Source organism: Trichoderma breve, chromosome 2 (genome assembly GCF_028502605.1).
Source record: "Trichoderma breve strain T069 chromosome 2, whole genome shotgun sequence".
NCBI classification, from domain to species: Eukaryota; Fungi; Ascomycota; class Sordariomycetes; order Hypocreales; family Hypocreaceae; genus Trichoderma; species Trichoderma breve.
This window is the reverse complement of record NC_079233.1, coordinates 1,720,621-1,746,111: the sequence shown is the minus strand read 5'-3', so window position 1 is coordinate 1,746,111 and position 25,491 is coordinate 1,720,621. Positions and strand designations below refer to the sequence as shown.

At 51.9% G+C, this 25,491-nt stretch overlaps 7 protein-coding genes across 7 annotated transcripts; 2 read left to right on the top strand and 5 right to left on the bottom strand.

Moving 5' to 3' along the window:
* Positions 1–585: 585 nt before the first annotated feature.
* Positions 586–3,487, top strand: T069G_02769 (autophagy-related protein; the record flags this gene model as incomplete). The annotated part of the gene is made up of 3 exons (XM_056169979.1): positions 586–789; positions 870–965; positions 1,025–3,487. The coding sequence occupies 3 exons, from the start codon at positions 586–588 to the stop codon at positions 3,485–3,487; spliced, it is 2,763 nt and encodes a 920-aa protein (XP_056030871.1).
* Positions 3,488–5,225: 1,738 nt separating this feature from the next.
* Positions 5,226–7,582, top strand: T069G_02768 (VHS domain-containing protein; the record flags this gene model as incomplete). The annotated part of the gene is made up of 6 exons (XM_056169978.1): positions 5,226–5,268; positions 5,363–5,523; positions 5,628–6,386; positions 6,457–6,529; positions 6,583–6,795; positions 6,873–7,582. 6 exons carry the CDS (start codon positions 5,226–5,228, stop codon positions 7,580–7,582), a joined length of 1,959 nt encoding a protein of 652 aa, XP_056030870.1.
* Positions 7,583–8,102: 520 nt separating this feature from the next.
* On the bottom strand, positions 8,103–11,400 carry T069G_02767 (type III restriction enzyme, res subunit domain-containing protein; the record flags this gene model as incomplete). Its single annotated transcript, XM_056169977.1, has 5 exons — positions 8,103–8,468; positions 8,530–8,789; positions 8,847–9,397; positions 9,452–9,539; positions 9,594–11,400. The coding sequence occupies 5 exons, from the start codon at positions 11,398–11,400 to the stop codon at positions 8,103–8,105; spliced, it is 3,072 nt and encodes a 1,023-aa protein (XP_056030869.1).
* Positions 11,401–12,179: 779 nt separating this feature from the next.
* On the bottom strand, positions 12,180–12,884 carry T069G_02766 (nuclear transport factor 2 (NTF2) domain-containing protein; the record flags this gene model as incomplete). Its single annotated transcript, XM_056169976.1, has 6 exons — positions 12,180–12,302; positions 12,374–12,469; positions 12,529–12,600; positions 12,663–12,727; positions 12,794–12,811; positions 12,878–12,884. The coding sequence occupies 6 exons, from the start codon at positions 12,882–12,884 to the stop codon at positions 12,180–12,182; spliced, it is 381 nt and encodes a 126-aa protein (XP_056030868.1).
* A 728-nt stretch (positions 12,885–13,612) lies between these two features.
* T069G_02765 (beta-lactamase domain-containing protein) lies at positions 13,613–15,425 on the bottom strand (the record flags this gene model as incomplete). The annotated part of the gene is made up of 3 exons (XM_056169975.1): positions 13,613–14,045; positions 14,113–15,098; positions 15,174–15,425. 3 exons carry the CDS (start codon positions 15,423–15,425, stop codon positions 13,613–13,615), a joined length of 1,671 nt encoding a protein of 556 aa, XP_056030867.1.
* Positions 15,426–16,409: 984 nt separating this feature from the next.
* Positions 16,410–18,261, bottom strand: T069G_02764 (uncharacterized protein; the record flags this gene model as incomplete). Its single annotated transcript, XM_056169974.1, has 3 exons — positions 16,410–16,751; positions 16,815–17,167; positions 17,250–18,261. The coding sequence occupies 3 exons, from the start codon at positions 18,259–18,261 to the stop codon at positions 16,410–16,412; spliced, it is 1,707 nt and encodes a 568-aa protein (XP_056030866.1).
* Positions 18,262–19,486: 1,225 nt separating this feature from the next.
* On the bottom strand, positions 19,487–24,749 carry T069G_02763 (putative adipose-regulatory protein (Seipin) domain-containing protein; the record flags this gene model as incomplete). The annotated part of the gene is made up of 8 exons (XM_056169973.1): positions 19,487–20,441; positions 20,510–20,694; positions 21,548–21,687; positions 21,749–23,526; positions 23,581–24,134; positions 24,193–24,479; positions 24,541–24,645; positions 24,707–24,749. 8 exons carry the CDS (start codon positions 24,747–24,749, stop codon positions 19,487–19,489), a joined length of 4,047 nt encoding a protein of 1,348 aa, XP_056030865.1.
* Between the last annotated feature and the right edge of the window lie 742 nt (positions 24,750–25,491).

Here is a 25,491-nt window from a genome sequence, read left to right as displayed (position 1 = left end):
TTGGAACCTTGGGGGATCGCAACACCTCGTCGCCTCTCTCTCTTCTGGGCATTTCCATTGCATTGGGATGCTGAGTGCTTGCGGATAGCATAGCTGTAGCGTCGTCACTTTGCCCGTTCGACTTCTACTGGCCGCTTCTGCGTTGGCTGCCTGTCTGCCGAGCCCATCAAGGCCCTTTTATCAGGTCCTCCCCCTCTGCTGCCTGGCGAGTTAGCCAAGGTTGCCTCATCCCGCGGACCACGATTGACCAGTCATCGGCCTCAGTTTGCCGGTTGACTGCATCGCACGGAATTGGGTTGGAGTTTGTGCCTTGCTGCCCATAATCGATACCTGCTCGACGCGAGCGCCGCCCGCACGAAGAGAGCGGACGAGCATCCCTTGGATCCTGTCGAAATCAACGCCCACGCCAACGATGGAAGAGCAGTCTCAGTTCCAGACCGACACCCCTATCCGAGTTTGATCGACTGCCGTCCGTTTGTTTCTTTCTCAACGACAGGAAACACACCTTGGTCTCGAGAGCCGATACAAGCTACTTTCCCCTCCTCCTCCTCCTCCTCCCTCTCCTCCCCCTTCTCTTGACCAGCCATGCATCAACAAGGCCGGGTGCCACCGAGGCTCGCCTCGCCAGCTAGGTCACCCATGCGATCCAACAGCCTGCGAGAGGGCGCTGTGGGATCTCGTCCGCGGGCGGGATCGAGCCTCTCCGCCAGGGAATCTGCGAGCTCACCCACGATGGAACAAACCGGACCGCCGGCTGAGTCAATTAGAAAGTTGGATCAGATAGTCCAGGTAAGTTGGATCATGGCTCTGTCGAGGACGAGTGCCTTTATATCTGGCTTTCAATGGGCTAACCTTGCTTGTGCCGCCAGAACTTCCACACCAAAATCGCCGCTGTCGTCGTCTCCTCGCGCATGAAAGTTAAGCCAGTCCACGGCGCCAATGGCGTACCGAAGATTAATAAATGGGTATGGCCCAAACTATATGTGGGAATGGAAAAGCTAGATATCTGACCGTGCTGCCACAGTACCAAATCGAAACCGAAGAGATTGACGAGTTTAGGGAAGAGTTGAGGATATGGAAGAACTGCGGCAGTCTTGAAAACCGCCCTCCACCCATGATTATCGAAGTTTATCTTGATGCGTCGACGCTCAAGGAAAGCCAGAGTCTTGTCATCATCGACGAGGACGGGAAGCGCTGGGACGTCCTAGAGCAGCTCGCTGCGTCGACATCTTCGAGTGGCAGCGATTCCCTTACCAACATCAGAAGGCCGACTGAGGTTATACTAGAGCGATGGCGCGTGGAACTCAAATCGATTGTCGATAAACCTTTGGACGACTTCGGACCCATTTTGCCTACCATTTACAAGAAAGCCATTGTATTTTTCCGATCTCTCTTTGTCGCCACCAAACTATTGCCGGCGTGGAAGTTTGCCAGCCAAGGCGCTGTTAAAAACTCTCACCCAGCCCTGATTCCCCAGTGCAGGATCAGAATGTCGGACCCGGACAGATCACGGCCCGATCTTTTGAAGAATTCCATCGACGGGAGAAGGGACGCAGTGACGGAGTACATGTTTGGAGATCTCGAGGTCCCTGTTGGCAGGTTATGCACCTCTGTGATTTATCGAAACGACTGCACATTCCGCGTTGACGACGCAGAGTCACTTTTGAGCTCCCGTTTTATGGGAGTCGATGAGAATTTCTTCAAGCCATCATTACCACAGCGACACATGGCTGAAGCAGGCTCACTGAGAGACCACCGCCGGGGGGTAAGCGTGAATGACGTTCACCAGACATATGGTAGTCTGTCAACCTTTCACGGCGATGGTCCCATAGGAACGAGCCCTATATCTGCGCTTCGTGCGGTCAAGCCGCCCGGCTCAGATACGAGCTCACCGCCGGCATCATTTCCACGGCAAACGGATAATGGGGTAGCGCCTCATTCACTGCCGATATCAGGGCGAGCATCTGCAGCAAGACCCACGGCCCGCGTTGGAGAAGATCGAAGAAGGCCCTCCATATCTTTTCAACCATTTAAAGCTGGATCCCTATCTGGATCTCCTGTTCCCCGACACACTGACCCAGAATCGCCCGCATCTCTTACTAGACCTAGTTTACCGTCCCTCCGACAACCAGGAAACCGATCTTCGTTGACCGCAGGTATGCCGGCCTCGCTTCGCGGACCGACTTCCGTAAACACCACCGATTCACCCTTAGCAGGATCCCCACGACCCGCATCGGCCAGCAAATATAGCAGCAGCTTCACGCACCGGAGAGGGCGATTATCGATTGGCAGCACGAGTCGGATGGGTGATGAGGAGCAGAGCAGCAGCGGGAGGCAGAGCCTGGCCTCATCGATTGCGCAACCAGGATCCGGATTTCTCGCTGAGGTTGGAGCAGCAAGCTATAGTTCGCTGCAGACCGAGGAGGACGATATCTCTGATTTCCTAAAGGCTCTAGACAGCAAAAAGACGCTAAAGTCATTTGAGCCAAGCAAGAAGGGAGAATCTGCAACGAGCAGAACGGTAGCCCAGCTGTCCAAGTTCCAAATGATGAGGGAGTCGAACAACGCCTTGACCGAGTCAATGACTTCTTCGATGCAACTCAATCGTTCCTCAACCGTTTCAAGTAGACAGCTGGCCAATTTGACTGGCATTGGTGGAACGATTTCGCTATCTACATCTTCTTCTCCCGGAAAACCAGTGTCACCGCATACACCACATACGCCCGCAATCCCATCTCGCCTCAGTGAGAATTCGATTATAGACTATACACCGGCGACCTATACGAGGGTGGAGCCGCCTGCGAGAGGCTCATCACAAGCCAGAGCAACAGGGTCGACTCAGGACGGTACGACTGCGATTGATATTCCTCTATCCCCTAGACTGGGCACCCATCACCGCCGATCAAGCTCTGTTGCTCAGCAGGTCCGAGCTGCAACTGATGACGAGGAGGCCGATCTGCCGTTTGCTGCGCATCGAAGCATTAGTCTCGGGGCAAACGATAGGGAGCCACCAACTCTGAGTACACTTCTCGGCCGACAAATGCAGTTGGAGGAGGAGCTACCCGGACAGCAAGAGGATCCATCTAGCCCGCTTCGGCCGGCGACTGGCATTCAGACTGCCGAGTCATCGGACGTGATCCAACGAGGTTCAGCGAGTGACACTCCCCCGGATGGGTTTATTTCTGCGACGCAGCCAAGCTCCCCCTTCCATCGACGTCGGTATGCAGGAATGGCAGGTGGCCGTCGAAGCACTCCTCCGCACTCTTCTCGAGGCAGCTTTGCTGGGTCGACTAGTAGGCTTAGTCGCCCAGATGATGAGGCTGTTGGTGAAGAGCCGCTAGTCTTTACTCTCTCTGAGATGGACGCTCTGGGGAGGCGAAGCCTGGAAGAAAGCCGCGGCGGTAGCGGTAGCGGTAGCGGCACCGCATCTACTGAACGACCCCATTTCGAGCCACGAGGCACGACTCGAAGAGGATGGGCCGAGTGATGCTGAGGAAACCACACGAGACTATACTTTTGCTGGCTAAAGATTGATTGATTGATTGCACAGATTGTTGATAGACTCATCATCTTGCTTTTTAAAAAAGCCCTCCAGTGCCGGGCTTTTGAGACAGCATTTTGTTCTAATGATTGACTGGATATTTTGATTTTGGGGCGTTGATGGTATCTCCTTATAAAATTGTCGCTCTTCTCGCCTCTCTTTCTCTTTTATCCTTTCTCTTCCTTTTTCCTTTCATCAGGTTCTTTCTTTCTTTGTTCTTCTTTTCTTTTGGATACCGGTAACATGGAACCCCCCACAACGGGCACGGGGATTTAGGGTTGCATTTTTTCTTTTTCTACTCTTTGGACCTTATTTTTCTCCTCCCTTTGGCCGGCGAGCGGCTTTGTTATTTCTGTTGTGTTGTTATTAGTATTACGGCCGGGAGAGCCTGTGTGTATATATCGGTAGGGGGGGGGGGACGAAATGGACGAACGAGACACGGTTTGGACAGGTACTACAGGCAGAGCTTTGACGATGTTTGGATCTACGATGAGTGGCTGCACTGGAGAGTATATGGGGCCTCGAGGCAATGTACAAAGTAGGCGAAGATTTCTTTTCTTAAAAGACTGGAATTTGAGAATTATATTTACTCGATTGCTTGACGATGTTGTATGTTGCGTCTACTTGTGAGGGTGTAGAAGAAACGAACGCAGACACGCAATCCGTGAAACTCCCTAGCTCCTCTTCATTGGGTTCCATGAACCTACACGTAATAATGTGTGAGAGGATTCGATATCCTGAATTCGCGGCCTAGCTGTTTTATCACGAGATTTCTTTTTGTTTTGTACTCAACGGTCTACGAAGCTTGGTACCTATAAATGGATTAGGTCTAGACATCCATTGATGGGGCGAAATGACGAGATAAGACGGGATGGGCGTGGCGTTGGAGTGGCGCGGCCAACCACGTAATGCGGAATGGCACTGGGGCGCTTCAGCTGCTGAGCCTCTGCTGTGAGGAGGACGGACTCTAAGCTTTATTACAAGGTTGCATGCAAATCTGGGTAGGTACATGCCTATCTTTGAGGCTGATGGACTGTATTCCATTGATGTTATTTGAAACTTTGAAATGATAAAAAATAGAATATTATAGAAAACAACAATGGATTGCCTTGTTCACTTACCTTTTCCACCTATTTACCTGATGTGTTCAAGTGTCGCTTTTGCAATACTCCCAGGTACAAGTTGCGGGTACGGAGGCCTGGATGCTCGCTGCGGATTACGAGGCGAGGTACTTGTGCACCTGGGACCTGCTGCGTAAACCCATGGCTGCATTCGCCGGCAGACAAGGTACCCGGTCCAGCAATTCTGGAGGTGCGAGGCCAGTGTCGTAACTCTGAGCGGGTACCCGCCTGTCCTCGCCTTGTACCTACATGTACATGCATGTGCGCACTGGGTGGCTCACAAAGTGCTGCTTGTAGGCTAACTAAGGCAGAGAGGCACCTAACACTATTAGAACTGCTCAACTTAGACTCGACACCTCCACGATCCTGCTTTTCTCCAACTCGGCATCCTGTCGTCACCTGCTTCACCCGTGGCCGATAAGAAGCTTCCGTATCTCCTGCGAGCTTCAGCAATATCCTTTCGCCAACTGCCAAACCTCCGTGCGACCGCATCTCGAGCTGCTGCCTTAGCCTCAGCCTAGCCTTTTCAACCAACGTCATACCTCTAGTCGTCAGCAGTAGCCATGTTCCGAGCGGCGGCGGCTGGGCCGTTTGACGAAGTCGTCAGTGAGTTTTTGCAAACCCAGAGAGATGCTCGCATCGATATAATTTTGACGATGCTCTCCTTGTTACCACCGTATTCTTGCTAACAGCATCGCAGCCAAGGCGACTGACGAGAATCTGACGTCGGAGGACTGGGGCGCCATCATCGAAGTATGCGACAAGGTGTCTGGCGACCAGAATGGCTCCAAGGAAGCCGTCCAGAGCATGATCAAGAGGCTCGCCCACCGAAATGCCAACGTGCAGCTCTACACTCTCGAGGTTCGTCCTTGTTCATCCCCTTTGTCCCTTCTCATGGCGGCAGGATTTCCCCCGCTCGCCGCCGAGGCCCAAAAATCACCCGACTAATGCCTCTCTCCCACCAGCTTGCGCACGCCCTCTGCCAAAACTGCGGGAAGCAGATGCATCGCGAAGTCTCCAGCCGCGCTTTCACCGAGGCCCTGTTGAAGCTGGCAAACGACCGCAACACCCACCAGCAAGTAAAGAGCAAGATCTTGGAGAAGATGCATGAGTGGACCGAAATGTTCAGCAGCGACGCCGACCTGGGCATTATGGGTGACGCCTTCCACAGGCTGAAGCAGAGCAACCCTTCGCTACAGCCGCCCAGCGCACCCCAGAAGCAGGGCCTGACCGACCAGGACCGACAGAAGGAGGATGACGAGCTACAGATGGCCCTAAGGCTCAGCTTGCAAGACGAGGAATCCAAGAAGCCGGCCCAGGCAGCGCCAACTGCCCAGGCGGGATCCAGCAATCAACAGCAGCAGAATGCCCCGGCGTCCACTGCCGTGCCCTCAGGTACCACGGCTGCCACGGTCAGCAGGGTACGCGCCCTCTTTGACTTTACGCCCACCGAACCCGGCGAGCTGGAATTCAAGAAGGGTGATGTCATTGCTGTGCTGGAGAGTGTCTACAAGGATTGGTGGCGTGGATCACTCAAGGGAAAGACGGGCATCTTCCCTCTCAACTACGTCGAAAAGCTGGCGGATCCCACACCAGAGGAGATGCAGCGAGAGGCTCAGATGGAAGCGGAGGTCTTTGCCGAGATCAAGAACGTGGAGAAGCTCCTAACGCTGTTGAGCGCTTCCAACACGGGACCGCGAGAGGAAGACAACGAAGAGATTTCGGTACGTGGGCTGCGGCGCATTGAAACACATCCACACAGATCTATCACCAGGGTGCTAACCATTTCCTCAGAAACTATATCACCAGACGCTTGCAATCCGCCCGAAGCTGATCAAGCTAATTGAGAAGTATTCTCAAAAGAAGGGTAATGACCGCTTTCATTAGCTTATAATTGGACACCGCTAACAACCAATGTAGATGACTTCACCCAGCTCAACGAAAAGTTCATCAAGGCTCGAAGAGACTATGAATCGCTGCTAGAATCGTCCATGTCTCATCCTCCTCAGCACAACTACCAACAGTATGCCATGCGCCCAGGCCCTCAGGGGTACGGTGCGCCGCCAGGAGGCAACTACCCCCCACAACCTCAACAACAGGATCCTCAGAGATTCTACACCCCTGGTCCTCAAGGTTCGACTTCCCGCGCACCTACGCATTGAAGTGATTCAGCATTGTTGTCAGCTCTAGTTGCTAACCGTTGGTATAAGGCCGGCCACAGTACAACCAGACTTCTTCCCCACCTCCTAACTTCCCACAGCCTGGGGCTCCTGCACAAGGTCCTCCTCCTCACTCTGCACCAGCCCCCTTCTATGTGGCAGGGACCGAAGTGCCAACTCATGCTGCTGCAGGCCAGCCGCCCGCTGCTCAGCCATATCCCCCGAGAGAACAAGCTCCTAGAATACCATCCAATGGCAGCCAGCCTCCTCCCCTCAATACCTCAACATCACCACCTCCTCAAAATTTCAACCCCTTCAAACAACCTGGTAACCAGCAACCACCGAGCACCTACGGCGCCCAGGAACTGGCTACATCTGTATACGATTCTCCTATTGCTCCTAACAACCCGACCTCTGCCGCCACATATTCTAGCTCTGTCTATTCTCAAGAAGGCCCAGGCATGCCTCACCCAAAGGATAACGAGCCAGTAGCTCCCTATACTACGCAGCAACAACCGTCGTACCAGAGCTACCAGCCCAATCAACAACCCCCTTCTGCTCCTCCCGGCCAACGTCCTCCTAACACCATGAGTCCGCCGCCCTTGCAGCCCAGTGGCGCTGCATACGATGCTCGTCAAAATCTACCAAGCCAATCAGGCGCGGCTGGCGGGCCTCAGTATAGACCGTATGTGCCCCCAGGTTCGGCGGAACCCAGCGCTCCGGCTCCAAACGACTACTATCGCCAACCGGGAGTCTATTAATTTAGTTAATGAGCGTAATGTGTCAGACTAGATGGACTGACTTCAGAATGTTAATCAGTGGATTGTTGGTTCAACAATAAGGAAGCGAATTTTTACTCTGTTCTTATGAAAGGGGAGGAAGAAGAATGCTTTTTGTTTTTTTCTATCTTTGGGTTACATGAATGGAATGCCTAGCGTGGATATGGGATGGAGAGAGATAATAGGAACAATACCTTGTGTTTTTCCCACCTACTTTTTTTTTCTGAGTTGATTGGTTATCCTCCATTGCTTGTGTTGCTCCTCTGACTTCGTTGTTGTGAATTTGGTGGATAATGTGTGTGCTTCGTAAAGGGTCTCCAATGTTGGGGTGTATATTCATATCATCGTATACAGTCAATATACATGTACTCATTGATAATGCGTAATTGAACCTCATCAAAGCCAGCAAGCACTCTCATGGTGCTACCAAAACAATTTCCCATCCAGTCCCTTTCCCATATCTATATCTCATAATCATAATCATAGTCATAAACCATACTCTCTACCACCGTCGCGCATACGCACTATTCTCCGGCTTCTGCACCTTCTTCTGCTTTGTCTTCTGCAAAAACGACGCCCTCCCGTTCTCATCCTCCGCCGCCGCAGTGTCATACTGAACATGCGCGCCGCCGTCCTGGAAGCGCGACGTGTGGATGGGCTTGAACAGCTCGATGATTTCGTTGAGGCCGAGCTTGAGAGCGCCCTTACGGGAGGACCCTTCGATGGTCTGCTCGGCGAGGAGGCGTTTCTTTTCTTGGAGCTCGAGGATGCCTTCTTCGACGGTGTGGGTGACTGTGAGCTTGTAGACGACGACGTCGACGGTTTGGGTGAGGCGGTGGACTCGGTCTATGGCTTGTTCTTCAACGAACTGCAATAGTCGTTAGTATCTCACATAATAAGAAGAAGAAGGAAATCGAAGAAAGACGTACGGGGTTCCAAAACGGCTCAATGATGATAACCCTCGTCGCAGCAGTCAAGTTCAAGCCCAAACTACCGCACTTGAGACTGCAAAGCAACACCCTCGTCGACTTATCCTCACGAAGCTTCCGCAAACTCTCCTCTCGCGCATCGTTCCTCATGCTTCCATCGTAACGCGTAAACCGGAACCCTTCCTTGCGCAGGAACGGCTCCACCAAGTCGAGCATCGACGTAAACTGCGAAAAGACGATGAACTTGTGCTCGTGCGCCTCTGCGCGCAACAGCTTGGTGAGTTCCCGGATCTTGGCTGATGAAAAGATGCTCTTGCCGTCTGGCGAGGGGTCGTGCTCCGAAGAGGCATCTGAGTCGTCCTCCTCGGACTCGGATTCGGTCTCTGAATCGGCGTCGGTCTCTGAGCTAGCTTCGGAATCATCATCAGAAATTGTGATGATGCGTTTTGACTTTGCTTTTGAGGTGCGAGGAGCCTTGTCCTTGAGCGTCTGCTTGGCCATACCCTTTGTTATTTCAGATACAGACAAGAGAGAGTCGTCATCCGACTCCTCGTCCACAGACTTGTACCCTTCTTCTTTTCTGGCGATCGAATCATCCACCACAAAGCTATCAAGGTTGCTTTGATCATCATCGTCTTCTCCTTCAGAGTCTTCGGAATCCTCTGATCCTATCGAGTCTCCGCCACCTTCTGCATTCTCGTCTTCTGATCCTCCAGCCTTACCGAGCTTCAGGGCTCCTCGCTCGCTCTCCGAGACAATCCAGCTGCCCTCATCATCATCCTCTTCTTCGTCATCGCTGTCAATGACGGCTTTGCGGTTTCGATGACGACGAGATGTTTGGTTCGGTTCCTCCTCATCTTCATCATCACTATCAAGAATAGCATTCCGGTTTCGTGGTCTACGAGTATTTCGTGGTCTAGGCCGTTCTTCCTCTTCCTCTTCCTCTTCTTCCTCCTCGTCCTTCGGACGTCTTTGTTGTCGCTTTTTCTCCCCTTTCTTCTTGGAGGATGCTGTTTTCACAGTCTTTTTAGCCTTCTTCTTTGTCTTAGTGTCTGACTTCTCGCTGCCGTAAAAGAATGCCAAATCCGAAGCGCAGTCAGCACAATGATCATCTCCAGAATCTCGTCCCTTCTTATCCACTGGTCGGCCGCAAATGCTACACTCCTTAGTGGTGATTCCCATATCTGAAAACAAATCGGCCACCGAATCCACATCCGCGTCTTGCTGTTTTGTATTCGAAACGCCCGTTGAAAGCGCATCCTTGTCATCCCCTAGCTTTCCCTCGAGCAGTTTTGGATGATTGCACGCCTGTCTCAAACGTAGTAGCAATGTAAAAGCGTTGGCGTAGCTAATCTTCTCTTTCATCATCCTTGTCATGCTCTGGTCGGCACGAGCTTCCAACTTTTGGTAAAACCTCCGCTCCGCAGGAGAGAGTTCAGTGGCGACAGTGACGACCTTGCGGTTGGTATGTCTAAATCCGTTTATCGCTGCTGCACCGTCGGCTGATGGCACTCCGCCAGGTGTGAGTGCACCAGCCTGCTTCAGAATCTCTTTTGTGCGCCTCTTCATGAAACAGCGAAGGAAGCTGTGAAGCCTACCGAGAGCGATATGGCCTTTGCCGCCTTTCATGGGGAGCTCGATCTGATCCTTCCATGCTTTTAAATCATCGTAGGGCCTGATGCGAAGAAACTTGATGAGGGACTGCAACTCCTCAAGATTGTTCTGCATTGGTGTACCGGACAAGCACCATCGATACTCTGATCGCAGCGCACAGCAAGCCTTGGTGGCCTTTGCATTGCGGTTTTTGATGGTGTGTGCCTCATCGAGGATGACTCGCCACCAGTGAAGCCCAAAGCAACCTGTCGGGGCATCATCCAACGACTTTCCGTGCTCAGAGACGAGGATCTGGTAGGTCGTGATGACAACATCGTACTGCTTAAGGTCCTCGGCTTGCTTTGTCCGCTGCGGCCCGTGGTGTACCAGTACTTTTAGGCCGTGTTGTTTGACTACCCTCTCGTTGATTTCTGCCTCCCATTGCCTGATCAATGCTAGAGGGGCAACGACGAGAGTCGTCTTGTCGACCTTTTGAAAACTCTTCTTCCAACCCTCCTCGTCCTTTTTTGGCTTTTGGTTGAGGAGAATAAGGGAGATTGACTGTAACGTCTTGCCCAGTCCCATGTCGTCGGCAAGCAAACCGCCCTTGGGAACAGTGCCCTTCTTGACCGGACCGAGTTCACGGCCGCGCATCCAGTTGACACCCTCTACCTGATGAGGTAGCAATTGTACCTTGAGGCCAACCACATTGCCATCTTTGGCTATAGTCTTGGGATCTTTGGGAGCCGTATCGTCTGTGGGCTTCTTCTTCCCTTCTCCTGACGGCTCTTGGTTCCCATCGTGTTCGACTCCTTCGTCGTCATCGCCCTCCAAGCCTCCCTCCAGCAATGCCTTCAAATCTTCGCTGGCCTTTGCCGGATCTGTATAGAAAACCTCTTCTCCACGACGCTGCGGTGCTGCAGCTATCGAAGGCACAGTCGAAGCCGAAGCCGACGGGACTGAGCTGAACATGGGAGGCGGAGGAGCGATTCGAGGATGGTAGGTCGGCGCTCTGGGGCCATTGACGCGGCTTTCGAGATGATGCTCGGGGCGAGTCTTCTGACGGATGAAGATGTCGGCTTTCTGCTTACGAGAGGACATCATCTTGGTCGGGTGCCCAAAGGTGGGATGGGCTGTTGCTGCCCCAAAGGCACTGCTGGTATCGGCCTGTCCATTGCCCTTGAGAGTGGACTTGATCAAGGCCGAGATGTCAGTGTCGCTCTCGGGGTCATTGGCATTATCAGGGGCCCGCTGCTTGGACCCTCGCTCTTGGACCATGCTGATCTTGATCTTGATCTGTGAGGTTGTGGTTGTGGTGATGGAGGGGCAAGATTTCAAGGGTCCAGAGGTGGCTTGGGTTCCCGATATTGGGCTTCAACTACCAGGCCTGATTGAGTCTTGTCAACGAGAAAGAAAATGGAATGAAAAACAACAAAATAAAAGAAGAAGAAGAGCTTTTAAATACAAAACACAGCCCGGCTTTCTTACAATGTTCTCGCTTCTGATTCATGGAAATCGTGCACTTCGACACACGCCCCTCACTTGCACATGATTCCCGTTCACGATTGTCAGGTACCAAAAACCAACAACCCAAGTCAATGCCAAACGCCATGACATAATTGCCCCAGCAACTGACACACACCAAACGCGAAGCGTCCAATAGCCTAACAGACACTGTGATAAACAACTAGAGGCCTACACCTCACACAGTGCTTACAGTGCGGTTGGCGATTCGGGGGTACTGAGGACCTATCTCGGAAAAGCACAGGTAACATGGCAGACTAAGCGACGAAGGGATTCACTACTTCGAGGGAAATCAAGAAATTTGGTTTCGACTATATGCCTGAAAAGCTTATGAAGTTTTTTTTGGGAAGAAATCTGTCTAAAGAGTTGATGACTCGTAGACATGAGAATACATAACACACATCTCTAGCCATTTATCTGCTCCCCTCCGAGCCTGCTTCCTTATCTTCATCTTATGGAGCTCTTGTATCACCAAGCCAAACATTACCCTGTCTTCGCTCACAAGTATCGTTTCCTTTCGCCAACTTCATAGCCTAGTAAACCAGCTTGAAGATGTCGTTCTTGACGACGAAACCAGTGATTTCGCCGCCGGCACCCTGGGTAACGCTGACCTTGAAGTTCTGGACAAAGTTTATCAGGTTCTCATCCTCGTCGACCTAGAGTCATACAAGTTAGTCATGTCCTCGCCACACCCTGGCTTGCTTTCTTTTGATATTGGATTCAGTACCTTGAGCTTTCCGGTAACCAGGATCAGGAGATCGCCAGAGGCAAGCTGGGCGTCAAGGGTGGAGAGCTGGTGACCGCTCATCTTGAAGGGGAGGCTCTGCGCAGAAGTTAGATACAGCGCTTCGAATAAACGTATATCAAGAGGGTTAAACGCACAGTCAGCTTTTCCAGAATGGCCTGGGCACCCTCAAACTTCTGAGACTCGAAAGTGAGGACGGACTCGGGGCTCTAGTTGCGAACATTAGTGGAAGGCGCCCCAGAAATGCTGCCTAGCATCATCGCAAACGTACGTAGACCGCGGCCAGGCCCTGGATGTTTGTGCTCATTCCCGTGAAGAAGCCATTGACAAACTGCTCTGCGACGGAGAAAGATTTCGCGTTAGAAGACTCGGCTCAGCGACAGCGATTTCGAAAACACATACTGGCGATATCCTCGATGTCTATAGCAGTTTTGCGTGATTAGCATCGTCCTGGCGCATCGGCGGAGGGGTTGTTTGCTGTCTTACTAGACATTTTGGCGGCTGTATTTTCGAGAGCGCTTCAAGAACTGGGGAAACGTAAGCTTTTGCGCAAGAATATACCGCTGAGGCGAGAGATTCGGAGACAAACAATGGGTATATATTCGTAGTTGGGTTATCGCAAAATGTGCCCAAGGCTTTGAAGAACGATAAACGGTAGGGAGGGATGGTGGGGTAGATGAGGGACACACAGTGCCAACATGTTTTTTTTTCTCATGTCGTGCTCCGTGGGTGAATAATATCCGATAAACGCATCGAGCTGTACAACAGCTGCATAGTTACATAATTGGTGGGGCGGGAGCTCTGATAAGGAGGCACATGCATTAAAGAGGATGTTGCTCTATATCTTGGATCCGCCGAAATTTTAACAGCTTCAAGTCAAGACTCTTTTTTTCACAAGCTGAATTCCATTAGGGCCAGAAGATAATTAGCCCGCTAGGACTTTTTGTTCTTGCTTCATCGCTACAATGGATTGATCTTGAACTAAATGGTAAGTCAATTAGCAAAAACTGTTGCTTTTCTAGCAAAACATCCCATCTCTTTCCTGATGATAAAACTTAAGAACGGCCAACTGAATTTCATGTTGAATTCTTAATCACCAACTTTATATCTGACACGAATACACATTCTCTATTTGCATTATACTTCTCCATAATTACATCTCATTTGAAGCTTGCAATCGCTAACAGGATCGCAATTCAGCTCGTCAATACTCCTCTGACTTTACGCGATTCGCTTATACTCTGCCGTTCCTTCGGGCATGGGATCCGTTCGACTTTCCCATACAATATCAATCGCCGAAGGCTTTCCATCGGCGCCCACCTTGAACTCAGCTGCCATAAAGTCCACGTATTTGCGGCCGCCGTAGATTGGCGCTGGTAGGTATACGATCCAATGATCGCCAGAGACGTGATGAAAGCGCATGGAGTAATTCCATGTGGAGTCTGGGCGATCCGCAACAAGAATCTTCTCACCCGGCTTATCTGGGTGAGGCTCTTCGCGAAGGGTAATGTTTCCGTATCCGACATTGTAGTATGTGCCCAACAACTCGCTTGTAGACAACGTAGAGGGCAATCCGGGATTTGGTCTCTCGGGGTACAGAACGTCCAGCGCATTGTCGTACAACCAATCCAGCTTCTCTTCGGCTTTGCTCCACCTAGTACAGAGTTAGTGATCATAAATGGATCTTCGTACATTGAGTACGATGCCGATTGGAAACTTACTTGGCGCCAAAATCAGCGCGGTCCTTCTCAGGAATGCCAAGCTTATCGTCAATGAGCTTCCATCCAACAATTTCTTCCACGACATGGCATTTGGCAGTATTTCCTAAGGCTACCACACCATACTTGGCTTCCGGAAACCAATAAATCTCGGCTCCATACGCATGCATCCCTCCGCTATGAGTATACAGCACATGGCCTTTATGCAAAGTCCTCACCCAGCCAAGCCCATAAAGCTGGAGATCGAGGCCGTTTCCAGGCTCGCCAGGCCAAAACACTCTCGGGGTTCTGATATCCTTGTGCACAGCTCCAGATAGAGGGCCGGACTGGTGAATCAAACTCTTCACCCATTTCGCATAGTCGACAACGTTGGAGATGACGGATCCCGCTCCACTGACTTCGGTCAAAGTCATGAATGGGATTTCCTCGTACTCTTCCTTGTCCAAGTTCCAGGCGTATCCCGAAGCCATATGCTCGGGAGCATCCAGAGCGCTCTGCAGGTCGAAATAGGTCGAATGCATCCCCAGAGGCTCCCACAGGAGCTCTCTCAGCACATTACCAAGCCATTTGCCCGTGACCGTCTCAATGACATACGAAAGCGTCACATACATCAAGTTGCAGTAATAAACCGTCACCCGCGGCTCAGCAGTCATTGGGAGATTCCGCAGATTGCGAACAATATCTCTCGGAGTAGCCGGCCTTCCATCAATCTCCTTGACAGAAGAGATGTCGTGCCGGGGCATGCCCGTTCGGTGGCTCACGGCATCGTCCAAAGTAATGTGGTTCGTCGCCCAATCGTTCTGCAGGACAAAGTCATCCCGAATAATGGATGAAATGGGCGTCGCCCAACCCTGCGAAAAGGCCGAGTAATTGCTCGAGTGAATAAGCGCAGACAGGACAGCAGCTACTTGCGCTTTGCTTGTCGATGCGCCGTACCAGAGAGTCTCTGGCGTAGCTGGGACATCCGGCAACGTCGCATATCCATAACCCTAGAGCAGCAGCGTCAGAAGAAGCAACCTCGTATTATACTGTACGTCAATCGACTTTCGTATAAAAGCACTCACCTCGGTATACACATCATCACCATCAATCACCGCCAGCGCAACGCCAGGAACCTTCCACTTCTCCAACTGCTCACGCACAAAATCCCCAAATTCAGCCGTCAATGGGTTTCCACTTGCCGTAGAACCTTGCTCTGAAATTGGCTTCTGCTCGCTTTGCGCGTGAACATATGCCGCTGCGTTTACACGACTCCCGGCAATCGCCACGGCCGCGGCAAGGCCAAGTGCTGGGAAGATGCGCAAATATCGACCCATGATTAAGAGTTCTCAAAGAAAGCCAATCACTAGTGTGCTTTGCCTCCTTTCCCTTCTTCTACTTACTTCTTCCTCGTATAGGTCACAGAAACAAGATTCAACCCAGAGGAACAGATGATGGTCACTCATATATATATAACCTAAGTTGCTAATCTATAGATTTGGAGTAGCCCCCTGGCAAGGGCCTGGCAAAAGTACCCCGCGTTGCGTAAACGATCGAATCCTTCGCGCAGAGCGTCACATTGAGATGATGTGATATCAACATCAACCCCCATGTATCCAACAGCCAACCCCCAAATCATGTCGGATTGGTCGACACATGATAAAGGCAGATAACAAAGTCGTATGGAGAAAATACGCTTCCTGCCCCCTTCATGGGATTCTGCATATAGAAAAAAGGATGGGCTAATCGATATAGAAGCATCTTTAGGTCAACAAAAAACTTGATTCCTGATGCACATCTAACGAATTTTTAGTCCCCCATATATAGCCAACCCTCTCAGCATACCGTAGACTCGCATACCGAAAAGCGGTGGATGAGCAACGCCGCTCGTAGGTCATCGCTATTGTCTATAGGTAAGGGAATGCAACCTGCCACACAGCCCAGCTCCAACCGGCAGCCTGTTAGAAGCGCTCTCCAGATGCCGCTGTGAAAATCGAAAACGGCGTCCCAAGGCTTCCAGGTGCCCCTATTGTTTCCGTCCACATTTATTCCGGCTCTCCTTTTTACCAAATCCAGTGAAGGGATAAAAAAAAATATACTTGGCTTCAATCACATCCAGCAAATTCGCTCGTACATCATGGTCCATTCCCGTAAAGCGTAGTCGTCAAAGGCTGATTTCGTGGTTGCGGCAAAATTCGGTTCGCTCTTGATGCGTCGCTTGGTCATTCCAATAAGCAAGTTATTAAGATTTAGAAATCTGATTGTCAATGTTGTCAAATTTCCCCGAGGTATAGAGTGCTTTGGCAAACACGCTGCTGCAGCTACAGCTCTTCCTCTTCTATTCTGATTTCTGGTGTTGAAGTAGAAGCACCTTCTTTGGTTGGGGATTCAGCTTTAGTGGAAACAGCAGTGCCCAAAGCTGCGCTCAAGCTTTGTGTGGTAGAGAATCTATCCCCGGTATTGCCTTGGTCGACGCTTGGCCGTGCTTTCTTAAGCGGACTGCCAACCATTGCGGCGGCAAGAGAATCGAAATTCGCCTGTAGGCTCGAAGAAGCGCTTGGTGCTGATCCGGCCAACAATCCTGGGTCGGCCGGAGAGTCGGTGCGCTGTGAGGTTTCCGGGGTGGAATTTGCGTCGGGTTCGGCCGAATGTGCCCTCTTAAGCTGTTTGTGAAATAACGTCAGTAAATCCAACTCGACCATGACTTTGGGGTAGTTGGGTCATACGTGTATACGGTTAACACCGTCAGCTAGTTCGCCCTGGAACTTTGCATCTTCTGGAGCTAGCTTGGAATTGGTTTCCTTGTCGGCTACCTCTTCCATCTTGCCAATGATTGCGCTCTCTTCGTCATCGTCATCGCTATCATCGGCGACGTTGCCGTTGCTCTTCTTCCTAGCCTTCCTTCGTCGCGCCTCTTCGGCTTCTTGATCTCGGAAGGCAGAAAATCCAACAGTGCCGCCTGCTTTGAGAGGGCCTATGTTAGAGAAGTCTATCTGACCCGAGCGCCTTTTGGCAGAGATGGCAGTAGCCTGAGGGTTATTCTTCGCCGATTGAAGGACGCCAATCTTTTGCAGTTGTCCTATTTCGGTGTTGATTAGGAATATGCTCAGATGAGAAGGGGAAAAACGATATGAATAAAAGGGGAGGGGAGTTGAACTTACTTTCACCGCGATAGAAAAATGTAAAAGTAGCATAAGGCTTGTCTGGGCCATCGATTCCAGTAACTGTTTGAGTGCTGATTGTCTTAGGATCAAGCGTCTTGGGCTTGGCAAAACTAGTCGTGTGCTCAACATCCGCGTCGATGCCATTGCCATTCTCGTATTCTTCATCCCCGTCATGTGCGTCAAACTGAGGTGAGTATTCCCCCTTCTTAATCTCTCCTGAAGCCAGGACGCGGAACATTGCCACCTTAATCTGACCTGTTGCCTCCGGGGGTTCGTCGTCATCATCCGACCAAGAGTCAGAATCATCATAGACTGCTTCGATGGGAGAAGCCTCATCGCCATATCGAAGAGTGCCCTTGCGCCCATCTGCGTCCATGGTAGAGTTCCCCTCTAAAGCTGCGGCCTGTCGCCGCCTCCTTCTTTCAAATTTCTGACGCCGCTTCTCGAGCTTTTCCGCAGCATCGTGGCCCTTGAGATCCAGGCCATTAAGCCAGCGCTCAAGACCGACCTCTCGGAAGAGGAATTCGCGCTCAGCTAGGCCGCCGCCCTCGGAATCGGGGACCTGCACCCAGCGGCTGTTGACCCAGGTTTCCTCGCCAGGTCGAAGCAAGGTAGCCACCTCTTCCTTGCCTCTCCCATCAAAATAAATGTAGGCGGCAATCGTTTCGTTTTCCGAGTTTGTCAAGGGCATGTAGGGAGCGACCGCTCCAGCAGCCTTGCCTGCATTCTGAGAGCCAGAGTGGAGACCCCCGACGAATTGCGGCTTCGGGTAGGGGTTGGACTCGGACGCCTTGGGAGCCGAGTACGGGATGGGGAGGCCGGGCGTCAAGAGCGTGATGGAAATGGCAAATTTGGCGGGTTCCGGCTTGTTGCTCGAGTTGAGGGTTGGCTGCGGCACCGGAATGTAGGTGCTGATGCGGGACAGCCTCGACTGCTTCTGGATGCCGTATTCGGGGAGCGGAGCGGAGTTGGCATGGATGCTCACCGCAATGCCCTTGAAGCAGGGCATCGTTTCGGAAGGGGAGCTTTTTGTAGGAAAGATGCTTGTCGCTCGAGTGAGAGGGGTTTGGCCAGGCGAGAGAGCTGGCGATCGTTGGGAGACGAGGGAGGCTTGTTGTAGGGAGGGCGGTGGGGGGGAGACCAGATTAAGCTTGGCGATTAGAAGCTCCGATTTCACCAGCTAGCCATCTCATGTGACGAGGGGGATAGCGTGAGTGAGCGAGAGCGTGCGATGCGCACCAAGAAAACAAAAGACAGAAAATAAAAGCAGGGCGTCGCGTTGACTTTTTGGGCTCTCCAAGAGATTTCACGCGAGAATCTTGTCCATGACTATGTTGCTACCGTGCAGTAAATAAGCACCCGAGAGACGCTTCGCTTCGTCAGTGAATGGGGGGGCTGCCCGTCCCGCCGCAGCGGATCATCTCTTGGTCCGGAGCTTTGGCGTGGCGCCGAGCTGTTTAGGTGCACATCACATTGGCACATTGGATCCCAGCCCTCTCTTTTTGCTGCATTTTTTTGGGCGCCAGCTGTACCAGTCAGTAGCGCTGTCACAGGCCGCCTCATGCATGAATGCCACAAGCCAGCTGGTTTTCACCGCACACTGGAGCATGCGTTGGCACTGACTCGCATTAACGCTTTTGGTTGTGCCCTAATCTGGCCGTGTCTTGCAAGGATTAATGCCTGCCGTGGCTCTTTTGATGCCTGCCATGGCTCTCCCTGATCCTCTTTCATCACAGTTGTCTCGTGGCTGGCATCCAGTAAGTCATGCAGCCCAACAGCGCTATTGCATGTGCTCAGCACCTACGGCGCCCACAGCGCTGCCTTAGTGCGGATGCTGTGCCTCTCAGGGCATCGAGACTATTGGGACGGGCCGCCGTCCAAGTGCGGGTGTTACCACAGGGGGGCCGCCTCAAAGGCTTGGATTCTTGTTTTGGTAGGATGGAGGCTCAAAATCCAAGTAGACAGTGATCAAAAAAAATTTGCAACAAAGGAACAAAGAATCTGCAACAGAAGAACAAAGGAATAGTCACAAGACGGGGTCATCTGAGAAGACATTGACGCCGTGCAAGCACTGGGCTACTAATTAGCACAAAGCTTCAACGCACATGTGGTCCTCCCACAGATTGATAATACACAGATACTTAGACAACAGTACATTGCCTGCTATTCGGGGTATCTTTGAAAATTTCCATGCCAATAAAATGAATGCTCACTCTACCATCCCATGATACTTCTTACCTCTCTGGGCTTGATCGTATCGACCTTTTCCGAACACTGCTACTCCCCTCTCCGCTATAGCTCGTACCAATGCCCGAGTCTCGAGGCTCGCCCTCTTCTTCCTCATCATCAGCCTCTTCCCCAGCAATAGGTATCTCATGAAGAGGCTGCTTGTGCTCCTCTTCATCCTTGATGTCGGGCTCATGCTTTAACGGGGGTTGTTTTCCATAAGTAGGAAATTGTTGCGGATAGTCAGATGCGTCATCTCCATCGTCGTTCTCATCATACCCATCAGAGTCAGTCATGCCTCCTGTGGTAGACCGGCGCTGATTTCTGTGGCTCTTGAGCTCCGTGCTGCTTGACGAAGTCCCTAGCAGAGAACTCAAGATGGCCCAAGCAACGACCATGAACCCGAGCTCGCAGACCCAGAACAGCATCGTAAAAGTGATGAAGGTCAGGAGACGGTAATGGAACATGAGCCATCGAAGTCCGCTGAGCTGTGCAGTCATTGTAAGAGAGGCGCTGTAAATCTGGATTCCTTGCCCCGCCTCCACCTCCACATACGCCGTCGAGGGTATAGCAGAATCTGTCGGGAAGGTGACGCGTTCTGCCACCGGTACATTCAATACGCAGGTCTGTGATGACGGGACTATCAAGTGGTAGAGCAGGAATAGAATGCGCGAACCCAAAGACACCACAGGATCAACGTAGGGGATCAAGGCAGGTCTCCGCGACCGGAACAGTACGTTGCTCTGCTCAAAATCCAAACGGTCATTGGCGAATTTGCGTGCGCTCACGTCCAATGTATCGCTGTATCTCGAATCCAACAGATATAAACTAATCATAAAGTTCCCTCGCTCGACATTTGGTAGAGACCGCGGCATGGAGAGGGTGACAGAGATGTCGTAGTCTTGCTGCGATTTCAGCATTGGGACGGTAAGCGCAGCAACGCCATATGGATTGGAGCTCAGCCTATGCAGGTAAGTGTTAGCGGTTGCCATGTGAGGTGTCGCAACAGCATCATGGGTTGCTATACTTACCCATATTGGAGATGAATCGGCGTAGTGACAAACTGGTCCGGGACAAAGTTTTGGAAGAAGAGCACAGAAGCAACTGCTGCCAGGCAGAGCAATGTCACTGCTCCCGACACGAGCAACACGACATTGACAACGGCCCTCTGGACAGGCTTCGAGGTGACGACGCGCGCGGTCTCTTGGAATGTTTCCTGGCGCACGCAGCGAGCGTTAGCTTGGGAGCGAAGCTTGGAGATGCAGACAAATCTGAGGGGCAGATTAAAATTACCATGACATAGAATTACTCCATAGATTGCGCAATTCGGTTGCGAAAAGAAGACTCAATCCCTTGGAGGCGCCAAGGGCATACACAGAATAAAAGAAAATAACTGCAAATGTTCCATGTCGTTGGAAAGAGACTGAGAGGTACGTTTATTGACATGAGCTCAGGTGCATGTGATCAACATGACGTCTTAGCTTATTGCACTGTACTTTAGCGATACATTCCCCTGAATTTCACCCCGCTGCTATCTACACAGCAGCATGGCTCAAAATTCATTTGGCGGGCTAATGGCCAAAGTACCTTGTGGGTATACTTAGGTGATTACCGTATTGGGTACATGTACTTTTCACAGAAGGCACATAGACATTTTGATATTTGACCACTTTGAACAATTTCCAGGTGGTTACGTACAAACTAGCATTTACATAATATTAAAAGAGGGCATACAGTAATTCATGCATATCATATCATTGACAGGAGATGAAGCATAAAGAGAGACAGGGTTGTATTAACGAACCGAACCATAAACGAATTAAACCAAGCATAAACAGTCGGATGTCAGCGTTCTTGCAGATTATTTGCAAAAACATCCTTCATCAAATCATGTACATTCAAACCATAAACAGATCCGTCGTGTTGATCATTCAAAATAAAAGGGGGAAGAGAAAGAAGGGATAAGAAATAAAGAGAAAAGAAGAGGCAAATAGAAGTAAAGACTGTCGTATAGAAACCATTCATTACCGGCCGTTCACTCAGCATTGCTGAAGGTAGTTGCTTGGGACCAGCCCAACCTGGCCACTTCCGTTGTGGACTTCTGCCTCCCACCAGCCGTCATCTTGATGACGATAGACGGCTAGGTAGTCGCCTTTAGCGAAGCCAAGTTCCTCGGGAATAGCCGCCTGATACATGTACATTGCGCGTGCTACACAAAACGTTAGTAACATTGTTTGGGGCCCATTTCTGGAAAAGTGTGAGAAACATACCCATATGTAGAATTGGTCGACCATCTCGAGAATATTGCCGTGACGGGTCAGCAACGCTCTTGCTTCGCTGATGTCCTCCCTCGTACAAGCCCATGGCGCGGGAGCCTGGGCGTACGGAGCTTCGACTTCGAGTTGAGCCATATCGATCATCGCCACCACCACCAGCCAGTTGTACCGCCATTTCAGACCCACCACCATAACTGCTCGGTGGACGACTCTGAGAATGGTTGTAATCTCCTCGGTATGGGTTTGGCGAAGCACCCCTAGTGGATCCTCGAGTCGAACCGTGAGGGGACGCGCCACGGTAGTACCCCTGGTTATGTTGCGATAAGCTGGTTGCAGAGCCGTTTCGCCGATGATCATGATAAGGGTTCGGTGACACTGAATGGCGACCCGTCTGTCGAGGATCGTTGCTCATGCGCCGTTGAGGCTGAGGGGATGCGCCGCGATTAGTTGCTGGAGAAACCGAGCCATCGTTGCCTCGAGTGCCGGGTCGGGAAATAGGTGAGTGAGCGCTGCTCACAGACCCTCTGCGGCCGTCATCGCCATAAACGCTCCTGGCCTGATTTGCGATCTTCTGAGTAGCCTCCTTCATTGCCCTAGACGTCACAGCCGGGGGAGGGACACCCAGCCTTGTCACCTGACCCTGTGACTGATACGAAGGCGGAGGTTGGCTACCAGGCGCTGGGAAGGACCGTGTCATGGCAGCCTCAGTGCTTGGAACAGGCGTAGAAATGCCATGATACTGATCGGCCGACATCCTCACGGAGGCTTGCTTGCCCACATTGACATTCTTAAGCTCTGCCAGGGCAGCTGCGATTGGGTCTTGCGGCTCAGCCTTCTGAACTGGCTGCTGTGGTCTTTGTCGATTGGTGTCAGCTGTTGTGACGGGCAGAACATTTTCGCCCACTCCGAGAGCCAAGCTTGCATTGGCATCGATCGGTTCTGGGCTGGCGGTCCGCTCTTTCAGCAGATTGCGAGTCTGCGGCTCACTGTTGCCGCTGTAGGGCTGAGGTCGACGCACAGGACTCGTCGATGTCTGTGACTGAGATGGGTGCCAGGTGTTCCTGTTGCTAGGCGTTGCGTTCCCATTGGCGGCGGCTTGCAAATCCTTAGTACTCTTACGTCTAAATGGACTGTGGTTCTGGAAAAAGCCGCTCTTCTTTTTGAGCATCCGATTATCAGGGCTGGCAGAAGCTGGCGGATCCTGCTTGACCGGAGACGTTTTGCCGCTTTGAGGGTCCTGGCTAGAAATTGACGTAGGATCGGAATATTCGCTGCGGGAGTCCCGACCAGAGGTCCTGGCTGATTGAATCTGAGGACTGCTGGCTGATGGGGCACCGGGGCGGCAGAGCATCGTCATTCCATCCTTGGGATAGGGGTCGTGGGGGGTTGTTGGTTTTGGACTCTGGTGCCGAGTGTCGTATGGCGATGGCGGCTGCGACGAGCCGGTTTGGGACCTGCGGAACTGCTCGTCTGCGGTCGGTGGCTGTCTACGGTATTGATCCTCAGCCGCAGGTGGTTGCCTGCGATATTGGTCATCAGCTGCATGTGGCTGTCTTCCATAAGACTGCTGCTGTGGCTCTTCTGCAGGGGGCAGCTGCCGGCGATACTGATCCTCAACCCCTGGTGGCTGTTTTCGATATCGATCGTCCATGCTTGGAGGTTGCTGCTTACGATACTGCTCGTCCATGGATGGGCGTCCAGCCGGAAGCAACTTCTGGGGGCTCTTTTGAGGAGTCGACGCACCCTCGCGACCAGTTGGCTTGGGCGGGGGCCTGTGAGCCAAATCATTTGCTAGAGCGGAGTTGGGATCATGGTGAGACTCAAACGTAGAAGGCTGGGGCGAAGAGGAGCGGAAGGCCGGATTGATACTCCGAGGAAACTGCGCCACGGTATAGTTGTGTTCATCTTCGGAAGCCTCAGACTGGGTATCGTGAACATCGCCGCGGACAAAGTTGATATACTTGGGAGCCTCGGGGATTTCTTGGCCTGTACCACGCTCAGTTATGAAAGTGATAATGTCAGTCTCCACATCCATGCTCTCAAGAGAGAGTCGAATCTTTTCGCAAGATGCGTCATCGCTGACACAGACCGTTGAGGCGATGTTGGCAAATGTCCAGAGGCTGTTCTTGGTAAAGTCGAGCCGCTCTTCCTCAAGGTCCTGGAATTTATCGGCGGCAGCCTTCCATTCTCGATTCCACCGGACTGTTGTCTCTTCCAATATCTTGACGGCGTTCTCGTATTCCGTGTTTGAAGTTGCGAGGCTGATTTGCGTTTTCTCCAACTTGGCCTTGTTTCGACGTTCTTCTTGGCCCATGACCATGTGGCCTTGTGCGAGATAACCTTTAATTTTCAAGCATTCTTGTTCGTATTTGTCTCGAGTCTTATCCATGGTTAGTTATGAGATGCTTGAGTAGGGGGCTGTGTGTTCTTTTCCCTACCTTGTTCACCTGGTTTGTCTGCTGGACCTTCACTTTAAGCAGCTTCTCGACCGTGCCCTGAATAATCTTTCGTCGCTCCTTATTTCCCCCTGCAAACGCTGCGAGTGGCTCTTCGAGCTCCGTCTTCATTTGCGCGGCAATGCTTTGATGTTGCTTGGCCGTGGCCTCGAGCTCGCTGCGGACTGTGTCCAGCGAAGCCTTCAATGTTCCGGTTTCGTGGGTGCCTAGGGATTTCTTGCTAAGGTTAAGCAGCTTTCGGGCGTACTCATCTTCGATCGCAGCTCGTGCTGTATCATCATAAGGTTAGCAATAGATTTGACAGGCGGGGATGTGGGCGAATATCCTCACCGCCATAGAAGGATTTGAGCTCATCGCAGGTTTGTTTCGAGTTCACCATTCGCTCGAGAAGGGGACCGACGCCAGCATCGTCCTTGCCCCAGAAGTTGTTGGCAACTATATCGACAAAACTGTTAGTACGGCCTACTATCAGCGCGGAGTCGCGAGATGCACTGACATGACATGGCGACGGCTGGGGCATCAGCAATTGCGGCAGGCATCGTGCCCGATGGTAAGGGGGGTCAACCGAATGCCAATTCTTGGGGGACAATCAAAGTGGTCCTTGTAAATAAAGTAAAAAGCTTGGGCGCTCTCTTGTAATTTGGGCATCCAACGCGCAGTAGCAAGCGTCGCGGATGCAAGGTGCGGATGTGGGTATGGTTATAATGGTGTGTAAACGCTGTAATCTACGGCCACAGCGCCGTAACAGGCGCAGTAGCTTTGTTTGCAGTGGCGTACGAGCGTTGGCCGGGAAACTGGTGGGAGTGGCTGGTCACGTGAGATTGCGCACCGTACCTGATGCCCAGCCCAACGCGGGCTGCCACCCTGTCAAGACAAGGCGAATACGATTCTTTCTGCGGTACGCCGGAGCCTCTCTTACTCCATCTTGCAGCATCCAACGAGACTCCAGACGCTCAATCTCATCTCGCCGCCCTTGTTCCTTGCTCGCCCAGCTGTTCGGCCGCTGCCAGACCGCTACCCTCCGCCTCCCCAAAACCCTAATTCCTTGCACCTGGCAATCCGGCATTTGGCCCAGCACGACTCCCGAGCATCTTTCACGTGAACCCACTTGTGGTCGTTCGTCCCGCACCAAGAAGCTTCGCCCGGTTCTCGCCCACCAAAGCTTCGGCTCGAAAGCTGCGTCTCGTCACCACAATCGACCGCTACTTGTCCAACGCCTCAACCCCCCGCCCATGTAGGAAAGCCTCTCGGTACATTTCGCTGATAACCCTCAATTTCCCC